At 41.1% G+C, this 23,580-nt stretch overlaps 1 protein-coding gene across 6 annotated transcripts in view; it reads left to right on the top strand.

Annotated features, from left to right (window-relative positions):
* The window catches only part of LOC126198472 (zinc finger protein 391-like), a 158,892-nt gene that overhangs the window by 111,126 nt on the left and 24,186 nt on the right, over positions 1-23,580 (top strand). For all 6 annotated transcript variants that reach the window (XM_049934824.1, XM_049934823.1, XM_049934822.1 and 3 more), the window contains one exon: positions 14,201-14,461. In XM_049934824.1, coding sequence (XP_049790781.1) covers positions 14,201-14,461 — 261 coding nt within the window. The remainder of the gene's footprint in view (positions 1-14,200; positions 14,462-23,580) is intronic.

Genomic DNA, 23,580 nt, shown 5'->3' with positions numbered 1-23,580 from the left:
TGCTGCCTCAGTGGCTCCAACATTCTGCAGAGTTGTAGCTGTTCCCACTGGAGCATGGCGAGTCACTAAGGTTCACAGGGCGCTCTTGGAAGAATGTACACCATCTAGAGACATTACTACAGCCACCCTATACTTGCCAAGCATGTCCCTGTGAATTTAACTTGGCTATGCCATTTGGGCCACAAATATCAAATGACACTTTGCTGCTCTTAATAAGTTGATGACAATAATATGCACATCATGTTTGTTGTGTAGTTCAGGCTAATTTCACTAGAGCTGCTCATGAAAACAAAATCATCAGATGCAAAGTTTTGCAAGAAAACAAAGTATTTAAATGGAATCACAGTACAATAAGCACATTTTTAAAGCTTATTTCTTGCTTCTGCACTAGAAGGATAATTAATGTGGCATTTTTTGTGGGTAATTTTTGTTCCTATTTAAACACATTTTTCTCCAACATTCTGATTCTTTTTTTCTATTTCAGATTTTTAATTTTTAGTGTCAACCCTCTGTTAGTGCTACAAAAACAAAAATACTCGTTTTGAGTAACTCATTGGATATCATGGATTTTTATCATAAGAAGGATGTAACTTCAGATTTTTTTGGATGAAAAAGTGTCATTCACATTCATATTGATAGTATAAAGATCAATACTAACATCAATAATATCAACATTAATATTAATATGTAATACTGACATTAATAATATCAACATTAATATTAATGTTAATGATTACAATATAGTTAAAGATAGGCACAATGACAATTTGTGTAAAATATTTTAGCTTTAACATGAAGTCCTTTTTCAAAAGAAGGAAACACACACGTTCACACAAGTACAGCTTACACACAGGCATTGAGCTCTAACTGTAGTCAGGTCCCAGTGCCTGGAGACAGGGGCCATGTGTGTGCAAGTCATGTGTTCGGCTTGTGTGAATGTGTGTGTGTTTTCTACTTTGGAAAAGGGACTTTGTCCAAAAGCTCAAATATTTTAGCAGTGTTTTTCATTGTGCCTGTCAACAGCTCAACATCTCTTCAACATGGTAACAATCCATCTTTTCCATACTGTTATTGTTTTATGTGCATTATATAAATGATGTACTCTGCATATATTAATGAAGGATACTAACCTTTAGGTATTAAAGTTATCTACCTTGGTAGAGAAATGAAAAATGAATACATCAATCAAGAATAGTGAGTAGAGCGAGGGAGGGAGGCATCTTGCTGTAACGCATGCACTGCACCTGGGTACTTGTTGTTGTCAAGGCAAACAGTTCATATGCATTCATTCATACGCTCAGGCAGTTTAAGTAGGTTTATTCATATGTACAATGCTGTACGGTGAACATATGTTAGCTGATAAAAAAAACATACTTGGTATCACATGTTGCTCTGCCTTTAGAAACTGCACAGGAGATGCAGACAGATGACACAGGTATATCTGTAAGTGCAATGTGGTATACGTCCAGTGAGGGCACTTGCAGCAAGAACGAGATCAATATTGCAGACTAGCATCCATTGCAGGCCAAATGTAAGGGCAGCCATTTATCATCTCTGCCTCAGTTGCTGTATCCAGCTCCCCTCTACAAGTGGACTCTGCAGCACTGACTGTTAAGGTGTTTTGTGCTATGGATCTTGAACTCGTGGTTTCCACCACCTTTTGCCTATATGGAACTTTACTACAAAATGTGTGTAATCTGGCTAAGTGGTGTTTGGACTTTATTCTTCTACCGTCAAACAATCTCTGAATAATTTCTGTTTTGGCCCAGATACATATTTCACTAAGAACTGTTTTTGCTTGGTTCACGGACTAAGTGACAATTTAAGTTGTTGGTACAGAAGTTAAAAGTTCAATAAATATTGTGATCTGATGTGAGAGTTACAACATTGTCTTTGTTGTAGGATTTACTAGTGGTTGGGCTGAGATAAGCAGTAACAAGTTGGTGCAGGGGACAGGTTTTACTATCTTAATTTAACAAGGATGTTGTGTGTTACTATTCTTCCATAGTCCTTGTTATACAGAAAATGATATGAATAATAAATTGTTTAAGGACTTTGATGTTAAGCTTATGTCTGTTGCTACTTACCAGCATACTATCAACTTCAAAGAAAATTTTCAGTTATGGCCTCATAACCATGAGCTAATCAAACTGTACAATGACAGACCACACCAAACAGTAACACTTGGTAGATTAACATATTTGTCCATGTGAATATGAACACTTTCAGGAGCCCAGCACACACAGTTGTGGCAATTTACAGTACCGTTCAGTATGAGTTTCGCCTCGTCAGGTCAAATAATCATCGCTGCAAATTGGTCATCCTTGTGAAGCATGCCTTCAAACCACTCATAGTAAGCCAGCCTTCAATCCAGGTCATCATTGTTCATAGCATGCAGCAATCTTGGCTTTCATGGGCACCCTCCTTCACAGATTTTTGACATGACACAGTAAAATGTTGGAATGCAGCAGTGCTGGGAGCTGGACTTGTTGATATTTTTTGTTGGCCAGATCTTTCATTATGCATGTCCTGAATAGTACTGTCGGCTTTAAATTTATCATGTATATGATAAAATGTTGTACGTGTTGGTGGCTGAGTTCCGTATACATTACACCATTGGCATTGTACCTCCATCATGTTTTTGTACTTCCAGTACCACTTAAATATGGCCTTCCGTTGCTCAAATGACAATATTACTTCATTCATTGCTGCACTGTCATCTGCTGGAAAATGTATGCCAAGATCTATTGAGAAAACAATGGACTATGCTACCATGCAAAATTGCAATGATATGTCATTTTGTTCCAAAGATATTAACTGTCAGAGAGTGTCTACCTTTCTCTGGACCCCTCTGTATTGTTAATCAGTTTTACAACTACTATTTGATTTACAGGTTATTACTTATTTTCAGTTACAACTGACTATTGTGACATTTTAAAGTTATAACTGTTGGCAAGAAGTATATGTAACTTGCAGAAGTTTTGTATATATGTCAATATTTGTGGCTGAGGTCCAGTAATGACAATTGTGAAAATCTAAAGCAAACAACAAGTGGAGCTGTATTCACTTCCAGTTATGTACAATGATATGCTGTCTAGTGGTAGGATTTTTTACTTATGTTCCAAAGGTCCAGGGTCCTGGGTTTCATCCTAGCTAGTGCTTAGATTTTGAGCAAAAGCCATCAGCTTGTCATGGTTGAAGACTTACTAAAAAGAGGGTGGAATAGTAGATAGGTTCTGTGCACCCTCTTGTACTTGGAGGAGGGGGGGGGGACTGCCACCAGAATCAGCAAAGATCAGTCACAGGAAGATGCAGGATGTATTGGAAACCACTGCATTAAAGACACATAATGTATATCCATAGGAAATGTGACCTGCAATTGAAAAAAGTGTCATGAGGATCTCTCCATTGGCAAAAAATCCCAGACAAGTCCCCCCTCTCCTCTTTTCAGATCCCTGGGAGAGAACTGTAAAGGGTAAGGTGACAATGATAAAAAAATTGGAAATCGATGAAAGGGTAACATTCAGTGAATTGTAGTGTAGAGTGGCAAATGTCTGAATGTAGTAGGGAAGCTATAATATCTGAAAGGACAATGAAAAGGCTGAAATGTAAACATTGTAGTGGTCAGTGACATAAAATAGAAAGGAGATAGGAATGTCTCGTCAGATGAATGTAGGTTTAAATCAGCAGTGTCTGTAAGGGTCATAATGGGAATAGGATTTGTTATTCATAAGAAGATAGGACAAAGAATGGGTGGCTACAAACAGTTCAGCCATAGGCTTATTTTCATCAGAATTTTAACCAAATCGTTGCCAACTACAGTTAAAATTGGCATGCGATTACACAACCAGAAGGTGACGAGATAGGGAGAGAGATTGGAAATTCTGTACCTAAATATGATTTAATTGTAAGGACAGGTATAGAAGATGGAATTGCATGATAATATATCAAAGAAAATAATCAATTTTTGAAAATATAAACTAATTGGGTGGATAAAAAAAATTGACTTACAAGTGGCTGCAGCAAAACACACACAGAAAGATATTAAAGTTTGCAAGCTTTCAGAGCCAGTGGCTTCTTCTGGCAGAAGGATTGAGGGGAAGGAAGATGGGTGAAGGAAAAGGGCTGATGAGATCTGTGAAAATGGGTAGAGTTTGGAAAAGCTTTCCAGAACCCCAGGTCCGGGGAGACTTATCAGGAAGGTTGAGGAGGAAAGACTGATTGTTGGAGACTGCACCGGACAAGATTTGAAAATGTGAGAGCTTAAAGGTGGAAGATAGGGTACTATGCAAAGACACTATGCCAAAACATTGTGCATGAGTTCATAAGAGCAGAAAGCTAAGTGCATTGCATGCCAATAGAGGTTGGAGGGAGGTCGTAAAAATAGACAGGTCAGAAAATAGAAAATATAGAAAACTAAAAGAGAGTGAAGTAAGGAGTAATTCCTGTGAAGAAATGTTGAGACCAAAGAAATTAACATAAATTAAGGCTAGACAGGTGTTGAGAACCAAGAACCTGTTGTAGTGCCAGTTTCCACCTGTATAGGTCTGAGAAACGTGTCTGGGGGAAGAATCCTAATGGCACATGTGGTGAAACAGGCACCGAGGTCACAGTTGTCATATTGTAGAACATGCTATGTATGCATATTGTATGTTGCCTAAGCCAGTACATCTTAACTGATAACTTGGTGGTAGTCATGCCAATGTAAAAGGCCAAACAGTATTTTCATAGCAACTGGTACATGACATATGTCATTTCACAGATGGTTCTCCCTTTGATAGTACATGTTTCGTTGGTTACAGGGTTGGTATAAATGGTGGTAGGAGGGTGCATAGAGTGAGCCTTAGAGCAGGGACAGTCACATGGGTAGGAGCTCCAGGGTAGGGAAATGTGTGCAGAAGAAACATTGATTCAGACAAGGGTATTGTACAGATTGTGAGGGTGATAAAAAGCTATTCTACGTGTGACAGGCAATATTTCAGGCAGAATGGATTCATCAGAGCATGATTTTAGAAAGTAATAGCCTTGTCGAAGAAGCTGATTAGTACATTGAAGACCAGGCTAATACTGAGTGATGAGTGGTATACTCCTAAGTTGCTTTTTGGATTGACCAGCTGTACCAGGATTGGACGTGATGGCCCGGGAAACCTGCTTTTGAACTAGGCTGCTGGGGTAATTACATACGGTGGAAACTGAGGTGAGAATGGTGGTGTAGTGCTGTAAAGAGTCTGCATCTGAAAAAATACATTTGCCTTGAATGCCAAGGCTGTATGGAAGGGAATGTTGGACATGGAAAGGATGGTAGCTGTCAGAATGTAAGTTATGTTGTTCGTTAGTAGGTTTAATATGAGCGGAAGTGTGTAGGTGACCTTCAGTGAGGATGACATAAACATCAAGGAAAGTGACATGGGATTTGGAACAGGACCGTGTGAAATTTAATTGGGAAATTTATTTAGAGATTCCAAGAATTTTGAAAGGGCAGGCTCACCATGAGTCCATATGGAAAAGATATCAGTAATGTATCTAAACCAAACCAGAGGCTGAAGGCTTATGGATCCCAGTAAAACTCCTTACAAACAACCTATGAAAAGGTTGGCATGGGAAGGAGCCATCCTGATTCATCTTCTTGTGCCCCTGATAAGTTTGTATGTATGCCCCTCAAAGATAAAGTAGTTGTTGGTAAGTATAAAGTTGATTAAGGAGAGCGGAAAGGGTATCATAGGTATGGAATCAGGTGGGTGCTGACTGAGGAAATGTCCAGCAGCAGACTGACCATGTACATGGGCAATGTTTGGTATAGAGGGAGGTGGCATCAATGGTGACGAGCAAGGTGTTCGGTGAAAGTGGGACACACACAGATTTCAGATGATCTAGGAAATAGTTGGTGTCTTTAACATAGGAAGGAAGACTTTGTACTAGATCAGGGGCACAGCCCAGGGAACCAGGATGGCTCCTCCCTGTGCCAGATTTTTTTGGATCACTTGTAGAGGGGTTTCTTGGGATGCACAAGCCTTCAGCCCCTGGTTTGGTTTTGGTGCAATGGTGCTCTTTGCCATATGAAGTCATGGTGAGGCTGACCTTTCAAAATTCTAGGAATCTCGAAACACATGTTCCCATATAAATTTCACATGACCTTGTTCCAAATCCCATACCACTTTACTTGACGTTAATTTCATTCCCACTGAAGGTTAGCAACACACTTCTGCTAAAGTAAACATACTAACAAACAACAGTATTTTACGTTTTGATAGTTGCCACCTTTTGATATCAAACATTACCTCGCATATAGCCATGGCAATCAAGACAAATATATTTCTTCAGATGCAGTCTCTTTACAGCAACATACCACCATTCTAACCTCAGTTTCCACTGGATGTAATTACCCTACCAGTCTAGTTTAAAAGCTGGTTTCTTGGGGCATCACTTCCAATCCTGGTACTGATGATTGATCCAAAAAGTAACTTATGAGTACATCACTCAGTATTAGCCCGGTCTTGAATCTATTAATGAGCTACTTCAACAAGGCTATTACTTCCTAAAATCATGCCCTGAAATGAAGTCCATTCTGTCTGGCATATTGCCCACCACACCTAGAATAGCTTTTCATCACCCTTCCAGTCCCCACAATATCATTGTCAGCCCGTATGCTCCTTCTGCACCCATCTCCCTGCCTTGTAACTGCTACCTGTGTTACCATTCATGCTGTATGATGTGGCCTATGCATCTTCCTATCACTACCTATACAAACCTTGTAACTGGCAAAACACATACTATCAAAGGGAGAGCCATCTGTGAAACGACACACGTCGTATACCAGCTGCTATGTAAACACTGTTTCGCCTTTTACATGAGCATGACTACCCACAAGTTATCAGGTAGGATGAATGGAAATTGCATGATAATATTGTCTTGACTGTAGAAAAGAGAAAGGAGAAATCTCCTGAAGGTCTCTAATACATTATGCTTGTAGCTAGTACTGCAATGTTCAAAAGTGACAAGAGGGGTGGCTTACTTAGAAAAGGCCAAGAGATGCAGAAAGATACCAGCTGTATTACTTCATGGTGGGAAAGAAATTAAAAATTTGCATAATGAAATTTAAGGTGTGCCCTGCTGCAGGTAGAGACTGTGGTCTATTTTGTAATTTTGAAGACTATGCTGAAATTTAGAGAATCTTCAGGAAGAATCAGTGTACAAGGAAGTGCTGTATTGAAGTAATAAGGAGTAATTATGTGGGTTTTAATTTGCCTCAGGCCATAAATATGGTGATAATGAATACAATAGTAGCTAGTTCAGTTGAAGGGTAATGGACTTACCTAAAAAGGGCAAGTTAAACAGACAAATATAGGCATAAGGAGGGTAGCTCCAAAGAAATTGTAGATAACAGAAGAGGGAATTTAATTGATAGGTGGAGAAGGAACTAGAAAATTGTTCAGGCAAAGACAGGAATACAGCAATATAAGTAATGTAAAAGTGAAATCACTAGAAAGTGAATGGAAATTAAAGGAAAATAGCTACAAGAAAATATTAAGAAATCTAAAAGGAAATGATCATTTGAAGGACAGATTAACTACGCTCCTGGAAATGGAAAAAAGAACACATTGACACCGGTGTGTCAGACCCACCATACTTGCTCCGGACACTGCGAGAGGGCTGTACAAGCAATGATCACACGCACGGCACAGCGGACACACCAGGAACCGCGGTGTTGGCCGTCGAATGGCGCTAGCTGCGCAGCATTTGTGCACCGCCGCCGTCAGTGTCAGCCAGTTTGCCGTGGCATACGGAGCTCCATCGCAGTCTTTAACACTGGTAGCATGCCGCGACAGTGTGGACGTGAACCGTATGTGCAGTTGACGGACTTTGAGCGAGGGCGTATAGTGGGCATGCGGGAGGCCGGGTGGACGTACCGCCGAATTGCTCAACACGTGGGGCGTGAGGTCTCCACAGTACATCGATGTTGTCGCCAGTGGTCGGCGGAAGGTGCACGTGCCCGTCGACCTGGGACCGGACCGCAGCGACGCACGGATGCACGCCAAGACCGTAGGATCCTACGCAGTGCCGTAGGGGACCGCACCGCCACTTCCCAGCAAATTAGGGACACTGTTGCTCCTGAGGTATCGGCGAGGACCATTCGCAACCGTCTCCATGAAGCTGGGCTACGGTCCCGCACACCGTTAGGCCGTCTTCCGCTCACGCCCCAACATCGTGCAGCCCGCCTCCAGTGGTGTCGCGACAGGCATGAATGGAGGGACGAATGGAGACGTGTCGTCTTCAGCGATGAGAGTCGCTTCTGCCTTGGTGCCAATGATGGTCGTATGCGTGTTTGGCGCCGTGCAGGTGAGCGCCACAATCAGGACTGCATACGACCGAGGCACACAGGGCCAACACCCGGCATCATGGTGTGGGGAGCGATCTCCTACACTGGCCGTACACCACTGGTGATCATCGAGGGGACACTGAATAGTGCACGGTACATCCAAACCGTCATCGAACCCATCGTTCTACCATTCCTAGACCGGCAAGGGAACTTGCTGTTCCAACAGGACAATGCACGACCGCATGTATCCCGTGCCACCCAACGTGCTCTAGAAAGTGTAAGTCAACTACCCTGGCCAGCAAGATCTCCGGATCTGTCCCCCATTGAGCATGTTTGGGACTGGATGAAGCGTCGTCTCACGCGGTCTGCACGTCCAGCACGAACGCTGGTCCAACTGAGGCGCCAGGTGGAAATGGCATGGCAAGCCGTTCCACAGGACTACATCCAGCATTTCTACGATCGTCTCCATGGGAGAATAGCAGCCTGCATTGCAGCGAAAGGTGGATATACACTGTACTAGTGCCGACATTGTGCATGCTCTGTTGCCTGTGTCTATGTGCCTGTGGTTCTGTCAGTGTGATCATGTGATGTATCTGACCCCAGGAATGTGTCAATAAAGTTTCCCCTTCCTGGGACAATGAATTCACGGTGTTCTTATTTCAATTTCCAGGAGTGTATATAGAAAATTCAGAATAAATTTTCAATAATTAAATAGCAAAGGCATCAATGTTAAGAGCGCAAAGGTAATTCCATTCTTAAACACAGAGGAGAGAGCACACCGGTGGAGAGAGTTCATCAAGAGCATCTGCAAAGGAGAACAACTATCTGATGATGTGAGGGGAAACAAAATGGGTGTTAATTTGGGGGATGTAGGGACCCAGTAATAGACTCAGAGCTTGACAGGTCATTGGAATATTTGCAATCAAACAATATTCCTTCAGAATTTATAGAAGCATCGTGGGAAGTGGGGCAAGCAAATAGTTGTATAGGGTAGTGTGTGGAATCTGTAAGGCCAGAGACATTCCCTCAGACTTTGGGAAGAATATTACTCACAGATAGCAATAGCAGCTAAATGCGAGAAATATCACACATAATCTTGATACCTCGTGCATCCAAGTTGCTGACCAAAACTTTGCATTTGCCAACATAGAAAATGCCTTTGGCAGTGCAAAATGTTCAAAATCTTAGAACAGGCAAAGCAAGTAATATTCAATACATTGAAGTACCAAGAACAATTTTTAAAAATGGAGAACCAAGAGAGAAAGGTTTAGATTAAAAGGTCATAAGCTGGTATAATAAACTTTCTCCACAACTGTTCAAGTTGTGTACAGAAGAAGCAAGACAAGAAATGTTGCTGTTGATGTTTCTACTCTCTTTGAATCCAGAGAAGAAATAAAGAACCTATTGGATGGAATGAGCATCTACAGAACACAGAATATGGATGGAGTGTAAAACAAAGAGAGATGAAACTATTAAAAAGCAGCAGAGATGACCTTAGTAACAAATCTAAAATCAAAAGTGGTCAGTTCATGGTATATAAATGAAGAAATTCTGGTACCTTGGATGTAAAATAACACATCATAGACAAAGCAAAGAGGATGGAAGAAGAAGACTAGCAGAGGCCAAAAGAAGTTTATGTATCAAAGTTAGGCTATAATTTAAGAAAGAAATGTGTGAAAATGTACAACTGGAGCATAGTGTTCTATGTAAATGAATTTTTGGCTGTGAGGAAATGGGAAAAGAAGGGAACCTAAGCATTCTAGATATGGTGTTACAGGAGGACACTAAAATGTTTGTGAACTGATAAGACAAGAAATGAGGAACTCTGCACAGAATCAACAAGGAAAGGAATATTTACTAACTAGAAGAAGGGGCATGATGCGGAGACGTGATAAGACATCAGGAGTTAACTTCCATTATAGTAGAGGGATATAAAGACAGCAAAAATTTTAGGGCAAGACAGAAATTGGAATATATGGGACAAATATTGAGGCCATTGAGTTTAAATGGTACTCTGATAGCAAGAGATTGTTACAAGAGAGGAAATTGTGGTGGGCCTCATAAAACCAGTAAGACGAAGTTTAGAAATAAAATATGTAGTCAGTTTTTTTGCACGTCAAAGTAAAATGTTGTTGTTGTGGTCTTCAGTCCAGAGACTGCTTCGATGCAGCTCTCCATGCTACTCTATCCTGTGCAAGCTTCTTCATCTCCCAGTACCTACTGCAACCTACATCCTTCTGAATCTGTTTAGTGTATTCATCTCTTGGTCTCCCTCTATGATTTTTACCCTCCACGCTGCCCTCCAATACTAAATTTATGATCCCTTGATACCTCAGAATATGCCCTACCAACCGATCCCTTCTTCTAGTCAAGTTGTGCCACAAACTTCTCTTCTCCCCAATTCTATTCAATACCTCCTCATTAGTTACGTGATCTACCCATCTAATCTTCAGCATTCTTCTGTAGCACCACATTTCAAAAGCTTCTATTCTCTTCTTGTCTAAACTATTTATCGCCCACATTTCACTTCCATACATGGCTATACTCCATACAAATACTTTCAGAAACGACTTCCTGACACTTAAATCTATTCTCGATGTTAACAAATCTCTCTCCTTCAGCAACACTTTCCTTGCCATTGCCAGTCTACATTTTATATCCTCTCTACTTCGACCATCATCAGTTATTTTGCTCCCCAAATAGAAAAACTCATTTACTACTTTAAGTGTGTCATTTCCTAATCAAATTCCCGCAGCATCACCTGGTTTAATTCGACTACATTCCATTATCCTCGTTTTGTTTTTGTTGATGTTCATCTTATATCCTCCTTTCAAGATATTGTCCATTCCATTCAGCTGCTCTTCCAGGTCCTTTGCTGTCTCCGACAGAATTACAATGTCATCGGCGAACCTTAAAGTTTTTATTTCTTCTCCATGGATTTTAATTTCTACTCCGAATTTTTCTTTTGTTTCCTTTACTGCTTGCTCAATATACAGATTGAATAACATCGGGGAGAGGCTACAACCCTGTCTCACTCCCTTCCCAACCACTGCTTCCCTTTCATGTCCCTCAACTCTTACAACTGCCATCTGGTTTCTGTACAAATTGTAAATAGCCTTTCGCTCCCTGTATTTTACCCCTGCCACCTTCGGAATTTGAAAGAGAGTATTCCAATCAACATTGTCAAAAGCTTTCTCTACGTCTACAAATGCTATAAATGTAGGTTTGCCTTTCCTTAATCTATTTTCTGAAGTCGTAGGGTCAGTATTGCCTCACGTGTTCCAACATTTCTACAGAATCCAAACTGATCTTCCCCAAGGTCAGTTTCTACCAGTTTTTCCATTCATCTGTAAAGAATTTGTGTTATTTGCAGCCATGGCATATTAAACTGATAGTTCGGTAAATTTCACATCTGTCAATACCTGCTTTCTTTGGGATTGAAATTATTATATTCTTCTTGAAGTCTGAGGGTATTTCACCTGTCTCATACATCTTGCTCACCAGATGGTAGAGTTTTGTCAGGTCTGGCTCTCCCAAGGCTATCAGTAGTTCTAATGGACTGTTGTCTACTCCCAGGGACTTGTTTCGGCTTAGGTCTTTCAGTGCTCTGTCAAACTCTTCACACAGTATCATATCTCCCATTTCATCTTCATCTGCATTCTCTTCCATTTCCATAATATTGTTCTCAAGTACATCACCCTTGCACAGACCCTCTATATACTCCTTCCACCTTTCTGCCTTCCCTCCTTTGCTTAGAACCGGGTTTCCATCAAAGTGCTTGTTATTCATACAAGTGGTTCTTTTTCTCCAAAGGTCTCTTTAATTTTCCTGTAGGCAGTATCTATCTTACCCCTAGCGATATGCTCCTCTACATCCTTACATTTGTCCTCTAGCCATCCCTGCTTAGCCATTTTGTACTTCCTGTCGAGCTCATTTTTGAGACATTTGTATTCTTTTTTGCCTGCTTCATTTACTGCATTTTTATGTGTTCTCCTTTCTTCAATTAAATTCAATATCTCTTCTGTTACCCAAGGATTTCTATTAGCCCTCGTCTTTTGACCTACTTGATCCTCTGCTACCTTCACTATTTCATCTCTCAAAGCCACCCATCCTCCTCCTACTGTATTTCTTTCCCCAATTCTTGTCAGTCGTTCCCTAATGCCCTCCCTGAACCTCTCTACAACTTCTGGTTCTTTCAGTTTATCCACATCCCATCTCCTCAGATTCCCACCTTTTTGCAGTTTCTTCAGTTTTAATCTACAGTTCATAACCGATAGATTGTGGTCAGAGTCCACATCTGCCCCTGGAAATGTCTTACAATTTAAAATCTGGTTCCTGAATCTCTGTCTTACCATTATATAATCTATCTGAGACCTTCCAGTATCTCCAGACTTCTTCCATGTATACAGCCTTCTTTTATGATTCTTGAATCAAGTGTTAGCTATGATTAAGTTATGCCCTGTGCAAAATTCTACCAGGCGGCTTCCTCTTTTATTCCTTACTCCCATTCCATATTCACCTACTACATTTCCTTCTCTTCCTTTTCCTACTATCTAGTTCCAGTCGCCCATGACTATTAAATTTTCATCTCCCTTCACTATCTGAATAATTTCTTTTATCTCATCGTACATCTCATCAATCTCTTCGTGATGTGCTGAGCTAGTTGGCATATAAACTGTGGTAGGCGTGAGCTTCGTATCTATCTTGGCCACAATAATGCGTTCACTATGCTGTTTGCAGTAGCTTACCTGCATTCCTATTTTCCTATTCATTATTAAACCTACTCCTTCATTACCCCTATTTGATTTTGTATTTATAACCCTGTATTCACCTGACCAGAAGTCTTGTTCCTCCTGCCACCGAACTTCACTAATTCCCACTATATCTAACTTTAACCTATCCGTTTTCCTTTTTAAGTTTTCTAAGCTATCTGCCCGATTAAATGATCTGACATTCCACACTTCGATCCGTAGAATGCCAGTTTCATTTCTCCTGACAACAACGTCCTCCAGAGTAGTCCCCGCCCAGAGTTCCAAATGGAGGACTATTTAACCTCCGGAATATTTTACCCAAGAGGACGCCATCGTCATTTAACCATACAGTAAAGCTGCATGCCATCAGGAAAAATTACAGCTGTAGTTTTCCCTAGCTTTCAGCTGTTTGCAGTACCAGCACAGCAAGGCTGTTTTGGTTAGTGTTACAAGACCAGATCAGTGAATCATCCAGACTGTTGCCCCTGCAACTACTGAAAAGGCTGCTGCCCCTCTTCAGGAATCACACGTTTGTCTGGCCTCTCAACAGATACCCCTCCATTGTGGCTGCACCTACAGTACGGCTATCTGTATCACTGAGGCTGCAAGGTTCCCCACCAATGGCAAGGTCCATGGTTTGTGGGAGGGGGGGGGGGGGAAGTAAAATAGTGATCCTTTATTTAATTTTGAGTTCCAAAACGTTTAAAAAATTGTCAAGAAACGTCTCAAACTATTCTAATACATTTTTTTTGTGAAGAGGTTTAACATCTTGCATTCATTAATTTACTTTTAATACTTGGTGAAATCCTTTCCTTAAGCACAGACCTGAGCTAAGTCATTTTTTTCATTATTAATAATTCTCTAAAGAACATCTCACTAAAAATGTAATGTGCTGGTGTTATGGATGTCATTTGTATCTCCTTTAAGGTATATTGTGCTGCAATGTTTATTGAAAACAGTTTTTGTAAATTTGTTTTGACCATTGAGTCTTATTAAGCATAGAAATGTGCTGTAAGTTTGAACTTCATACAATATTGATACTGAGAGGATATAGGTGGCAGAAAATTTTAAATATAGTCTTTTGTACCCTCACAGTATCAGAGTAAAAGGTTTATAGTTTGAACTGTTTCAGGTGTGACAAATGTAGTGCATCATTTGCCTGTTCAGCACGACTTACAGTCCATCAGAAGTCTGTACATGGCCCTCGAACATATCAGTGCAGCACATGCAGTAAAGCTTTTCAGACCAAACACCACTTAGAACGCCATCAAGTCATCCATACAAAGAAGCGCCCATTCAAGTGTCCATATTGTTCTTATTCTTGTAATGCACAAGGTAATATGATCAAACATGTCAGGACTGTTCATGGCCGATTGGATTTCTCCTATCGCAGGTAAGTAATATTTGACATTGTACTGAACATTTCAGTTGAATTGAAAAAAAAAGTGCTACTTATTTACTAGCTGAATATTGTATGAAAAATTTATATCATACCATTTCCCAGAACATACATTAGGACTTTTGTACTTAAAAGTAACTTTTCCCATGATGTAATAGATGTTATACTTTAATGACCTGCTTGGATAGCTGTGCATATTAAAGTGCCACTTCAGGAACGGGGAGGTGTGCTTCCTCCGTATCATATCTATGTGGCAGATTAACAACAAAGGTTGGTGTGCTGGCCAATCTAAATGTGGTTCTTCGGCAGTTTCCCTTATACCACTAGGTATATAACAGGCTGGTACTCAACTCTCACTTCAGTTACATAATTTGCAAACATTTAGAAAGCTCTCACTTTCACATGAATAACAGTACACGCAGACAATTGGGGTACACATCTTCTGTCCTGGGAAGTAATAGGGTGGCAACACGGAGGGCATCCAGCCACCCATCAAAATTCACCATGCCAAATCCGTTCATAACCAAGCCAACCGTGCATCGATGCGGGACAAATGCTCAAAATAGGAAGAAGAGGAGGTGCTACATTTTCATACATGCACTGTTACAATGTATGTGGTGCATCTGCTACTGTCAGTTTCTTATTGAGATGTCTGCTTCATATACTTCCCAGTACTCCAAACACAAGTTTATTTGCTCACGTTGAGAGCTGTCAAAGACTATTAAAAAAAAAAAAAAATCATTTTCTGTTGTTAGAAAACAGCCCTATAGTATGTTCCTAGATTAAAATGTTATGGATCTTGATTGTGCAACTTACTTTGTGTCATTCTCTGTGTAATGTCTTGTTTAAACCATAACTCACTCATATTGTCTGTTCATAAAATATTATTGTCATCCACAGTGTGTTACATGCTGTGTGTGGAGAGAAGCCATCTCATTTTTTGCAGAAACACTCAAATTTCTGACTTTGAGATACTGAACTTTTTGTTATTGTCATCAAACAAACAGGTCTTGTGCAATCAAAGCATTGGCATAATTTATTTGTAAAAGTTGAGGAGGAGCTCACAAAAGAACTTGTGTTCTGTAGTTGTTTCTTCATTGCCTGACAACAGCTGGTGATCAGGAACACTAGTTATATAGCTAGAATTTGACACCAGTTTAGGTCTGTCTTGCTTCTACTATCCTTTGTAGCAGAATTTTTTGAGGAAATACTAAAAAAATCATTAATAATAACATGTTAAGTTGCATATTTTGCAATTACCTTTTGGGTTAAAGATATCATTTAAATTGATTCAACCATGAGTTCTTGAAAAAACATTGCATTAACTAAATGAAACACTTTTTTGCCATGTTTGGCAGAACATTATTGCATATGTAACAATATCAACACTGTAAGGAAAATGATAGATTGCTACTTCACATAAAGATGGCAGTTTGAGTTGTACATAGGCACAGCAAAAAGACTGTTACACATTTAGCTTTTGGTCAAAGCCTTCTTATGAAAAGGAAACACACACATTCATTCACACAAGCAAGAACACCTCATACACGCACAACAGCCATCTCTGACAGCTCAAACCATAATGCAGCTGTTAAGTTGAATGAAAGCAGTGATCTGGAGCGGGCAGGGAAGAGTAAGGGACAGCTGGATACTGGTGGAGAGAGAGAAGTGTGCTACATGGCAGGGCTTGTAAGGACTAGATAGAGGCATGACAAGACTACCAGGCACAATGCCTTGAGCCTGAGAGGCAGGGAAGTAAGGGGGGGGGGGGGAATATGTTGTAAGGAAAACCTCCATTTGCGCAGTTCAGAAACGCTGGTGATGGCGGGAGGATCCAGATGGCCTGGGCTGTGAACCAGCCATTGAAATCACACATGTTATGTTCAGCTGCACATTGTGCCACAGGCTCGTCTAGTTAGCTCTTGGCCACAGTTTGGTGGTGGATGTTCATCCTGGAGGATAGCTGGTTGGTGGTCATACCAATATAAAAAGTTTTGAAGTGACTGCAGCAGAAGTGATACCTGACGTGACTGCTTTCAAAGGTGGCCCAGCCTCTAATGGGGTAGGGTAAGCCAGTGGCAGGACTGTAATAGGAAGTTCTGGGTGGGTGGATTGGGCAGGTCTTGCATCTGGGTCTTTCACAGGGATATGATCCTTGTGGCAAGCAGTTGGGATTGGGAATGGTGTAGGGATGAACTAGGTTGTTGTGCAGGTTGGGTAGGCAATTGAGCAGCACTTTAAGAGGAATGCAATAGACCTTGGGTAGTACACACACCATTTCAGGGCATTATGACAGGTAATCAATGACCTGAAAAAGGATATAGTTCAGTTGTTCCAGCCTGTGGTGATACAGGGTGATGAAGGAGCACTCCTCTGTAATTGGTTCTTCTGGTTCTTGGGGGGGGGGGGGGGGGGAATGGCATGAGAGATCTGTTTGCATACTAAGTCTGGGGAAGGCCTTGGTGAGACCATCAGCATGCTGGTCTTTTGATGTGGAAGGTATGACAGCTGCCAAAATGCAGATACTGCTGTTTGTTGGTGGGTGTAGCTGGAGCCATCAGTGAGGAGGAGGTCAACACATGGGAAGGTGGAACACTGGTTTGATGAGTACCAGGTGAAGCAAATTAGAGGCAAGATGTTGAGGTTGTGAAGGTGAAGGAATGAGGGTTGGGTGTCTTAGCTGTGAGTATAGATAATGAAAGTATCATCAATTTGGCATTTTGGGAGGCTAGGAAGGTTTCCTCTAGATGCCCTATAAACAGATTGGCACAGGAGGATGCCATGGCAGTGCCATGACAGTGTCAGTGACAGTGATTGTGGGATGACTTTAATTATTGCATAAAAGATAATTTTTAATTATCTGGTGTAATTTACATATATTAAGAGATGTAGTTTTTGACAGAAGATAAAACGGATTAAAAATCGAGTCTGAAATTTTGTGTGTGAGAACTTAATTACCTCCAAACACAAAATGGCTATGTTTATTTGGCTGTCTTTCCATGATCGCAATGCGCAGTGGTTAGCACACTGGACTCGCATTCGGGAGGACGACGGTTCAATCCCGTCTCCAACCATCCTGATTTAGGTTTTCCGTGATTTCCCTAAATCGTTTCAGGCAAATGCCGGGATGGTTCCTTTGAAAGGGCATGGCCGCTTTCCTTCCCAATCCTTCCCTAACCCGAGCTTGCGCTCCGTCTCTAATGACCTCGTTGTCGACGGGACGTTAAACATTAATCACCACCACCATGATCGCAATGTGCTTGATATAAATGAAAAGTAGTCATTAATGTTATTGTTTTTGTATTGTTAGCGTTTAGTGTATTGTAGCCAGATGGAAGTATTATAATTCATATAATACTCCATTAATGCAAAATACATTTTTTTGTGGGCAAGCTTTCATGAGTTCCACACCAGTTATGCATTACGTCTCTCTATTTTGCTCATTGACATGTGATCTTCAAGTGTAGAATCACCACTATGGACAACAGACATGGAACAAGTATGTGGTCGAACAGAAGCATGTGTGGCCACTTAATGGCCTGATCCCCCCCTTCATCAGGCAAGTCCTTACTTGTCAAACTGTGTTGCAACACTGTAGTATTTAACCTAAAAAAGTGTTAAACCTCACGTGTGTAATCACAGGAATTCTACCACTGTTGATGGTGCCTCCACTCCCCCCTCCCACGACACACACACACACACACACACACACACACACACACACACACACACACACACACACACACACACACACACACACACACACACACACACTAGCGTGCATGTGTGCGCTCATTACACCACCACCGCTTATGTTTTCAGCTATCAGTTCAGATAATCTAGCTAATGATATTTTCCATGTTTTCCCTAAATTAGTTAAGGTAAATGCTAGGACAATTCTTTTGAACGAATGTAGCTGATTTCCTTCCCCATCATTGTTCTTCATGGGCTTTTGCTGTGCCTTTAATCACTTCATCTTCAAAGGGACATTTATGGCTTAACAACATGTTTTTTCTGTCTTTTTGTGTGAGATTCTCACAACTGGCCTAGACATGTTAGTGGGATATTAAGTGGAAGTGGGAGAAGTGGGATTTAATTAATATCTGAGAGGTATAAATTGGGTCCCCTCAGGGGCTAAAACTCTTAAATGCGTATGTGTATGGCAAGTGTGGGGCTCCACTCCATTGCATTACTTCTTCTGTAGGACAGATTCCTTGTTGATGACATGGCTTATTTGTAGGGCATGGCTATGGTTTCTTCCATTTTTTTTTCTGAACATTATTTTCCCAAACATGTTTTAATTAGCTTATAGTTGTTATTGGCATCCGGAATTGACCTCCAATTTTTCAAAATTATACAGAAGTACAGGTTGCACAGGTAAGGTTACCCGGTATCTAACATGTGAGAGGTCATCAGGTACCCTAAGCTTGTAGCCATTGACCAACACAGGGAATGTGCCATTGATGACTGAGTTGTTACCTCTCTGTGCATACCAAGGAGTAGGTGTCTGTCTTTTTGGGGACACCAGGACTTTGGACAATGACCATCAAGCCAGATGGTCATTGCTCTGCCTGGATGGCACTTGGGCCGAGAGCCCTCATCCAGATGAGATAGCACCATGGCAGATATCATACTCACTGAAGAGACCTAAGTTATCATCTGGTGGCTGTGATACCGCAGCAGTCTCTTCAGAAGGATCTGACTGTTTCAGTACAAATTGTTGTGGCCCCAAGAAAACAAAAGTCAAAATCAAGTGAACTGCAGAATGTGTTTCTCCCAGTTCCTGGCTTGCACTTGTAATGATGGAGGGTACTTTGTAGCTACTAAGCCTGTGTTCCTTGTAGTTAATAACAAAAATATGTTTCGAGGAATATTTCTCCTTTCTAAACTAGGAAGTGGTTCTGTCTTAATTAAAACAGTTGCTGATATCCAGCCCTGAGTGTTACTCTCTTACAAGAAACTTGGTGACACTTGTGTAACTGTATCCTCATAAGAGTCTGAACATAGAATAGGGTGATTTAATTTTTCACTGCATACAAATGAGGAATTAGATGAAAACTTGGGAGAAGCGAAGGGTCCACTTCATATGTTGTGTATGTCGAGCCCATCAGACAACATCGTTGACACTGGAGCATTCATCCGTGCTCTTGTGGAGGATTCCTTTCCTGAGAAAGATGAAATAAGGTCTACCATCATTATGTCAAACTGCATTTCCCAACCCAAAAGTATTGCTTTAAGTGCAAATCCTTAGTGTATATGACTTCCTATTGTACAAACAACCCAATTTTTGGAGACTGTGATTGGCCACTTCATGAAAACTGCCCATGTGGATGACCACTATTCTGTGTAAGTTTCAAAGTCATTCTCCCCCCCCCCCCCCTTTCCAATCCCCAAAGTGTGCTACATTAATTAAGCAATTTAAAATGCAGTTAAGGAATTGCTTATAATATTTTGAAGCCAGGAAAAAGCACTATCACTTACATCCTGTCTCAGTAGTATCAGATTTTACCATTACTGTGGTTAGGTTACGGACAGTATATCTAATGCTTAATCCCTCAATTCCCTTAATGTTTACTTCAAGTAGTTGTGTGAGTAAATTAACTCAAGTGGGAGTTAGACCCCTTCCCACTCTTGTAATTCCAGCAGCACTTTCTTCAGGAATCTCAACTCCACACGCCTAGCTGCATTCTCCTCTGGCGTCTATTGGTGACAGGGCTCCATTTAGGGAAACTCTCCCCACAAAACTACAGGAAACACTCTGGACACCCTGAAGTTGTCAGAACCCCTCCCGTGCCATTGCACTCACAATTTAATGTCATAATTCAGTGGAACTGCAATGGATATTACTGTCACCTGCCAGAAGTGCAACTACTAATGTCCTCCTCCAGTTCCATGAGCTGTTTTGCTCTCTAAGAAACACATTTTACTGAAGGTGACTGTGTGTTCTGTTGGCCTCAAGACGACACATGTACATTGGTTCACATAGATGTTGTCAGTGTTTGGATGCCCTTCCATACTACATTTGAAGCAATAGCGGTGCGAGGGTGAATGACTGCTACAGTGTCTGGTAGTGGCATTCTAGTTGACCAACTTCTTTCCAACCTTGATCTGTGACCTTTCAACGATAGTACCTCTACCCATTGTGTGAACCCGCCTCCCAATGGCACCTTCCCAGGTACTGACCTTATGATCTCTTGCCCTAGTGTTGTTGTTTCACTACTGTGGTTACTGTCAGCAATCACTTTCCGATGATCCTATCAGTTGCTAGTCACTGCTAGATGGACTGATTTCCGTGTCAGGCCCTCCGCAGGGCCAACTTGCAATTGTGTACCTCTGCTGTCAGTTTCACACACAGTCCACCATATTGTATCAACGAGGTTGTGGAAGTCACCTGTCTTACTAGAATTACATCCCTCAGGGTTCCATGTTGATTGTTAAATTCTTCCTTATCACAATCGGTGGGCTGTGTTGGACCAATGGATACCTTTGCTTTGTATATTGATGATTTTTGCATTTGTATGGCTCCCAATTGGGAGACTCAGTTGAACATTAACTACAAAGAGCCCTTTGACCCGTTCCTGTGGTTTTGAGTTGTAGCCTGCTAATACACTAATAATGCATTTCTGTTGTCATGGCATGGATCAGTTCAATGCTGAACTCTGCTTGGCTATCCAGCACTTGGACATTGTAATTCAGTTCTGATTTTTTGGTACTGTTTTTTGATAAAAACCTGACATGACCCCATATTCATTAACTTAAGACTAGATGCATGCAAAAGCTTAAAACTCTTTGCTTCATTGACCACACCTTTGGGGGTGAAGGTCATGCTACTCTACTCCATGTTTACTGGGCCGTGTTCTCATCTTGACTGGACTGTGGTTTCCAGGTCTGTGGTTCATTGGCACATTCAAATCTGAAATTATTGGTTCGGGTATGTCATAGTGGAGCAAGACTGGCCACCAGTATTTTTCAGATGATCTCATAGACACTCTCCTTACAGAAGTGAGGACCTTAACTTTTCAGTTCCAAGAGTACCACCCCTAGCTCATTTGCATAGTCACTCTCAGGTGGATCTTCCTCCACCTTCCCTCCTTAAATTTTGCCTCCTCACCCCCTCATCCCATCCACTTCTCTTTGGGTGGTACTCAGACCATGAATTAGACTGATTTAGGTCAAGTACCTAAAGTTTAAGTGCCGACATAGCCTTTTGGTGTTTGTTATTCTCAGTTCTGCAGGACATCAGGATGCTTGTCATTTGTTCTGATGTCTCTGAAACCATGAATAGGACAGGATATGCTTTCACCTCTCTCATTAGTCAGGAACCACAGTCATTGCTGACAATATCTATTTTGTGGTGGAGCTGATAGCCTTTAACAGAGTCCTATGCTTCATTAAACAGACTTCACTCGACACTGTTTTAATTTGTAGTGACTTCGTGAGTGGTCTGCAGGCTGTTGAGCAATGTTGCTCTTGTCAGACAGTGATATCTGCTATTGATGACCTCCTGTCTGACCACCTTAGTTGTACAACCTGCTTGGTTCCTTTTTCTGGGTCCCAAGTCATGTGAGTGTTCAGGAGAATGAACTGGCTGATCCTTTGACTGGAGAAGTAATTGCTCATCTAATATTTACTCTAAAGAACCCAGGTGTGGATTTGCATTCACTTACAGATGGCACATCATCTGGTGAGCTACTACCTTCTCTAGTTAGCTCACTACTATCAGGGAGACGACAACTGCATGATGTTCTTCCACAATTTCGTTCCAGAAGAAATCCACCATTCTACGATGCCAGTGCATTTGTCATACAAAATTAACCCATAGTTTTATCTTGGGTAATGAGCATTACAGACAACAGCTCACATCCTGATGGAACTGCTCTCCTCCTGGCTCTCCACGCCAAGGGTGGCCATCAGTTTTTTTTTTTTTTTTTTTTTTTTTGCTATAATGGTGGCAGATGATGTACTGGCAGTAGAAGTGGTCCTCATTTCCCCTAAGAAAGCTGTTTTTATTTTGGACCCTACCTCCTCAACCAGCTGTCGTGGCCATTCCTCTTTTACTCTGATTTTTAATTTTCTGCCTCACTCTGTTTTACATGTTTAGGAGTGCCCCCTCATATAGCACTCGAATAAATGCAAGGCATTAATAACTGCATATCCTAGATACTAGCTGATGATGAAAGAACAGTTGAACAGGCTTTCATTCTTGCCCTCGATAACACTGTTCAGTTCTCGTCTTTAACATTTTGCCTATGTTGAATCGAGGTGTTACGGTTATGTGAGAGGCGCCTCATGCTGCATTCTGGCCCTGGGAAACTCTCGATTGTACTCACCCACCTTCCAAACCAGTTATTTCTCTCACCTTGTTTTACAATTGTAGAGCTCACTGGTGTTCATTAAGCTTTGAACCTCTCCACTTTTACTGTTATAGATCTCCTCTCAACCTGACTGGAATTGTTAATGCCATTACTGTCTTAACCATGAGTTGGGTCAGCAAGGGTTCAGACATATGTCGGTTACTCTGCTCTGCTCTCTTACTTGCAGACTGGCTCAGCTCATATACTTTTATTTCATATCATCCAGTCATTTCTTAACTCTGGCATCAATATTGGTCTCATAGCCTTAATTTCACCATTCCTACAAACTGTCACAATTCAATTGGGGCTGGTTGGTCAAAAGAAGAATAAATTACATACTTCATTTGGATCTTTCAGTAAATGGCCCTCATGTCTAATACTAACTGGTTCACTCTGTCCCTTGCTGGTGGCTGTATGATGCTTATTGATTAGTCTCCAGGATGCCGTACCTATGTTGGCTCAATGGGTTATTGCATCATTGTTTATCTGTTTCCTCAAGTGTAAAAGGTCTGTCTTAAAAGTATTTTGGCTTGGTTGTACTTTTCCTTAAATATATGTAGCTTTGTTTCCATATATAAACAGTCAAGATCATATATATTCTGCCTCAACTTAATCAGCCTTGGTGTAAGTTTCAGCCTAGTATTACTTGCATGACGAGAGTTGGTTTGTACTCTGGTAATTTTTTTTTTTTTTTGAGTGGGCAGCAGCAGTCAAAATGCTCCAGCACTGTCCTATAAAATTTTTCCTGTTTGTTTTCTG

This window comes from Schistocerca nitens, chromosome 8 (assembly GCF_023898315.1).
Source record: "Schistocerca nitens isolate TAMUIC-IGC-003100 chromosome 8, iqSchNite1.1, whole genome shotgun sequence".
In the NCBI taxonomy this organism is placed as follows: Eukaryota; Metazoa; Arthropoda; class Insecta; order Orthoptera; family Acrididae; genus Schistocerca; species Schistocerca nitens.
This window is presented reverse-complemented; position numbering and strand designations above follow the sequence as displayed.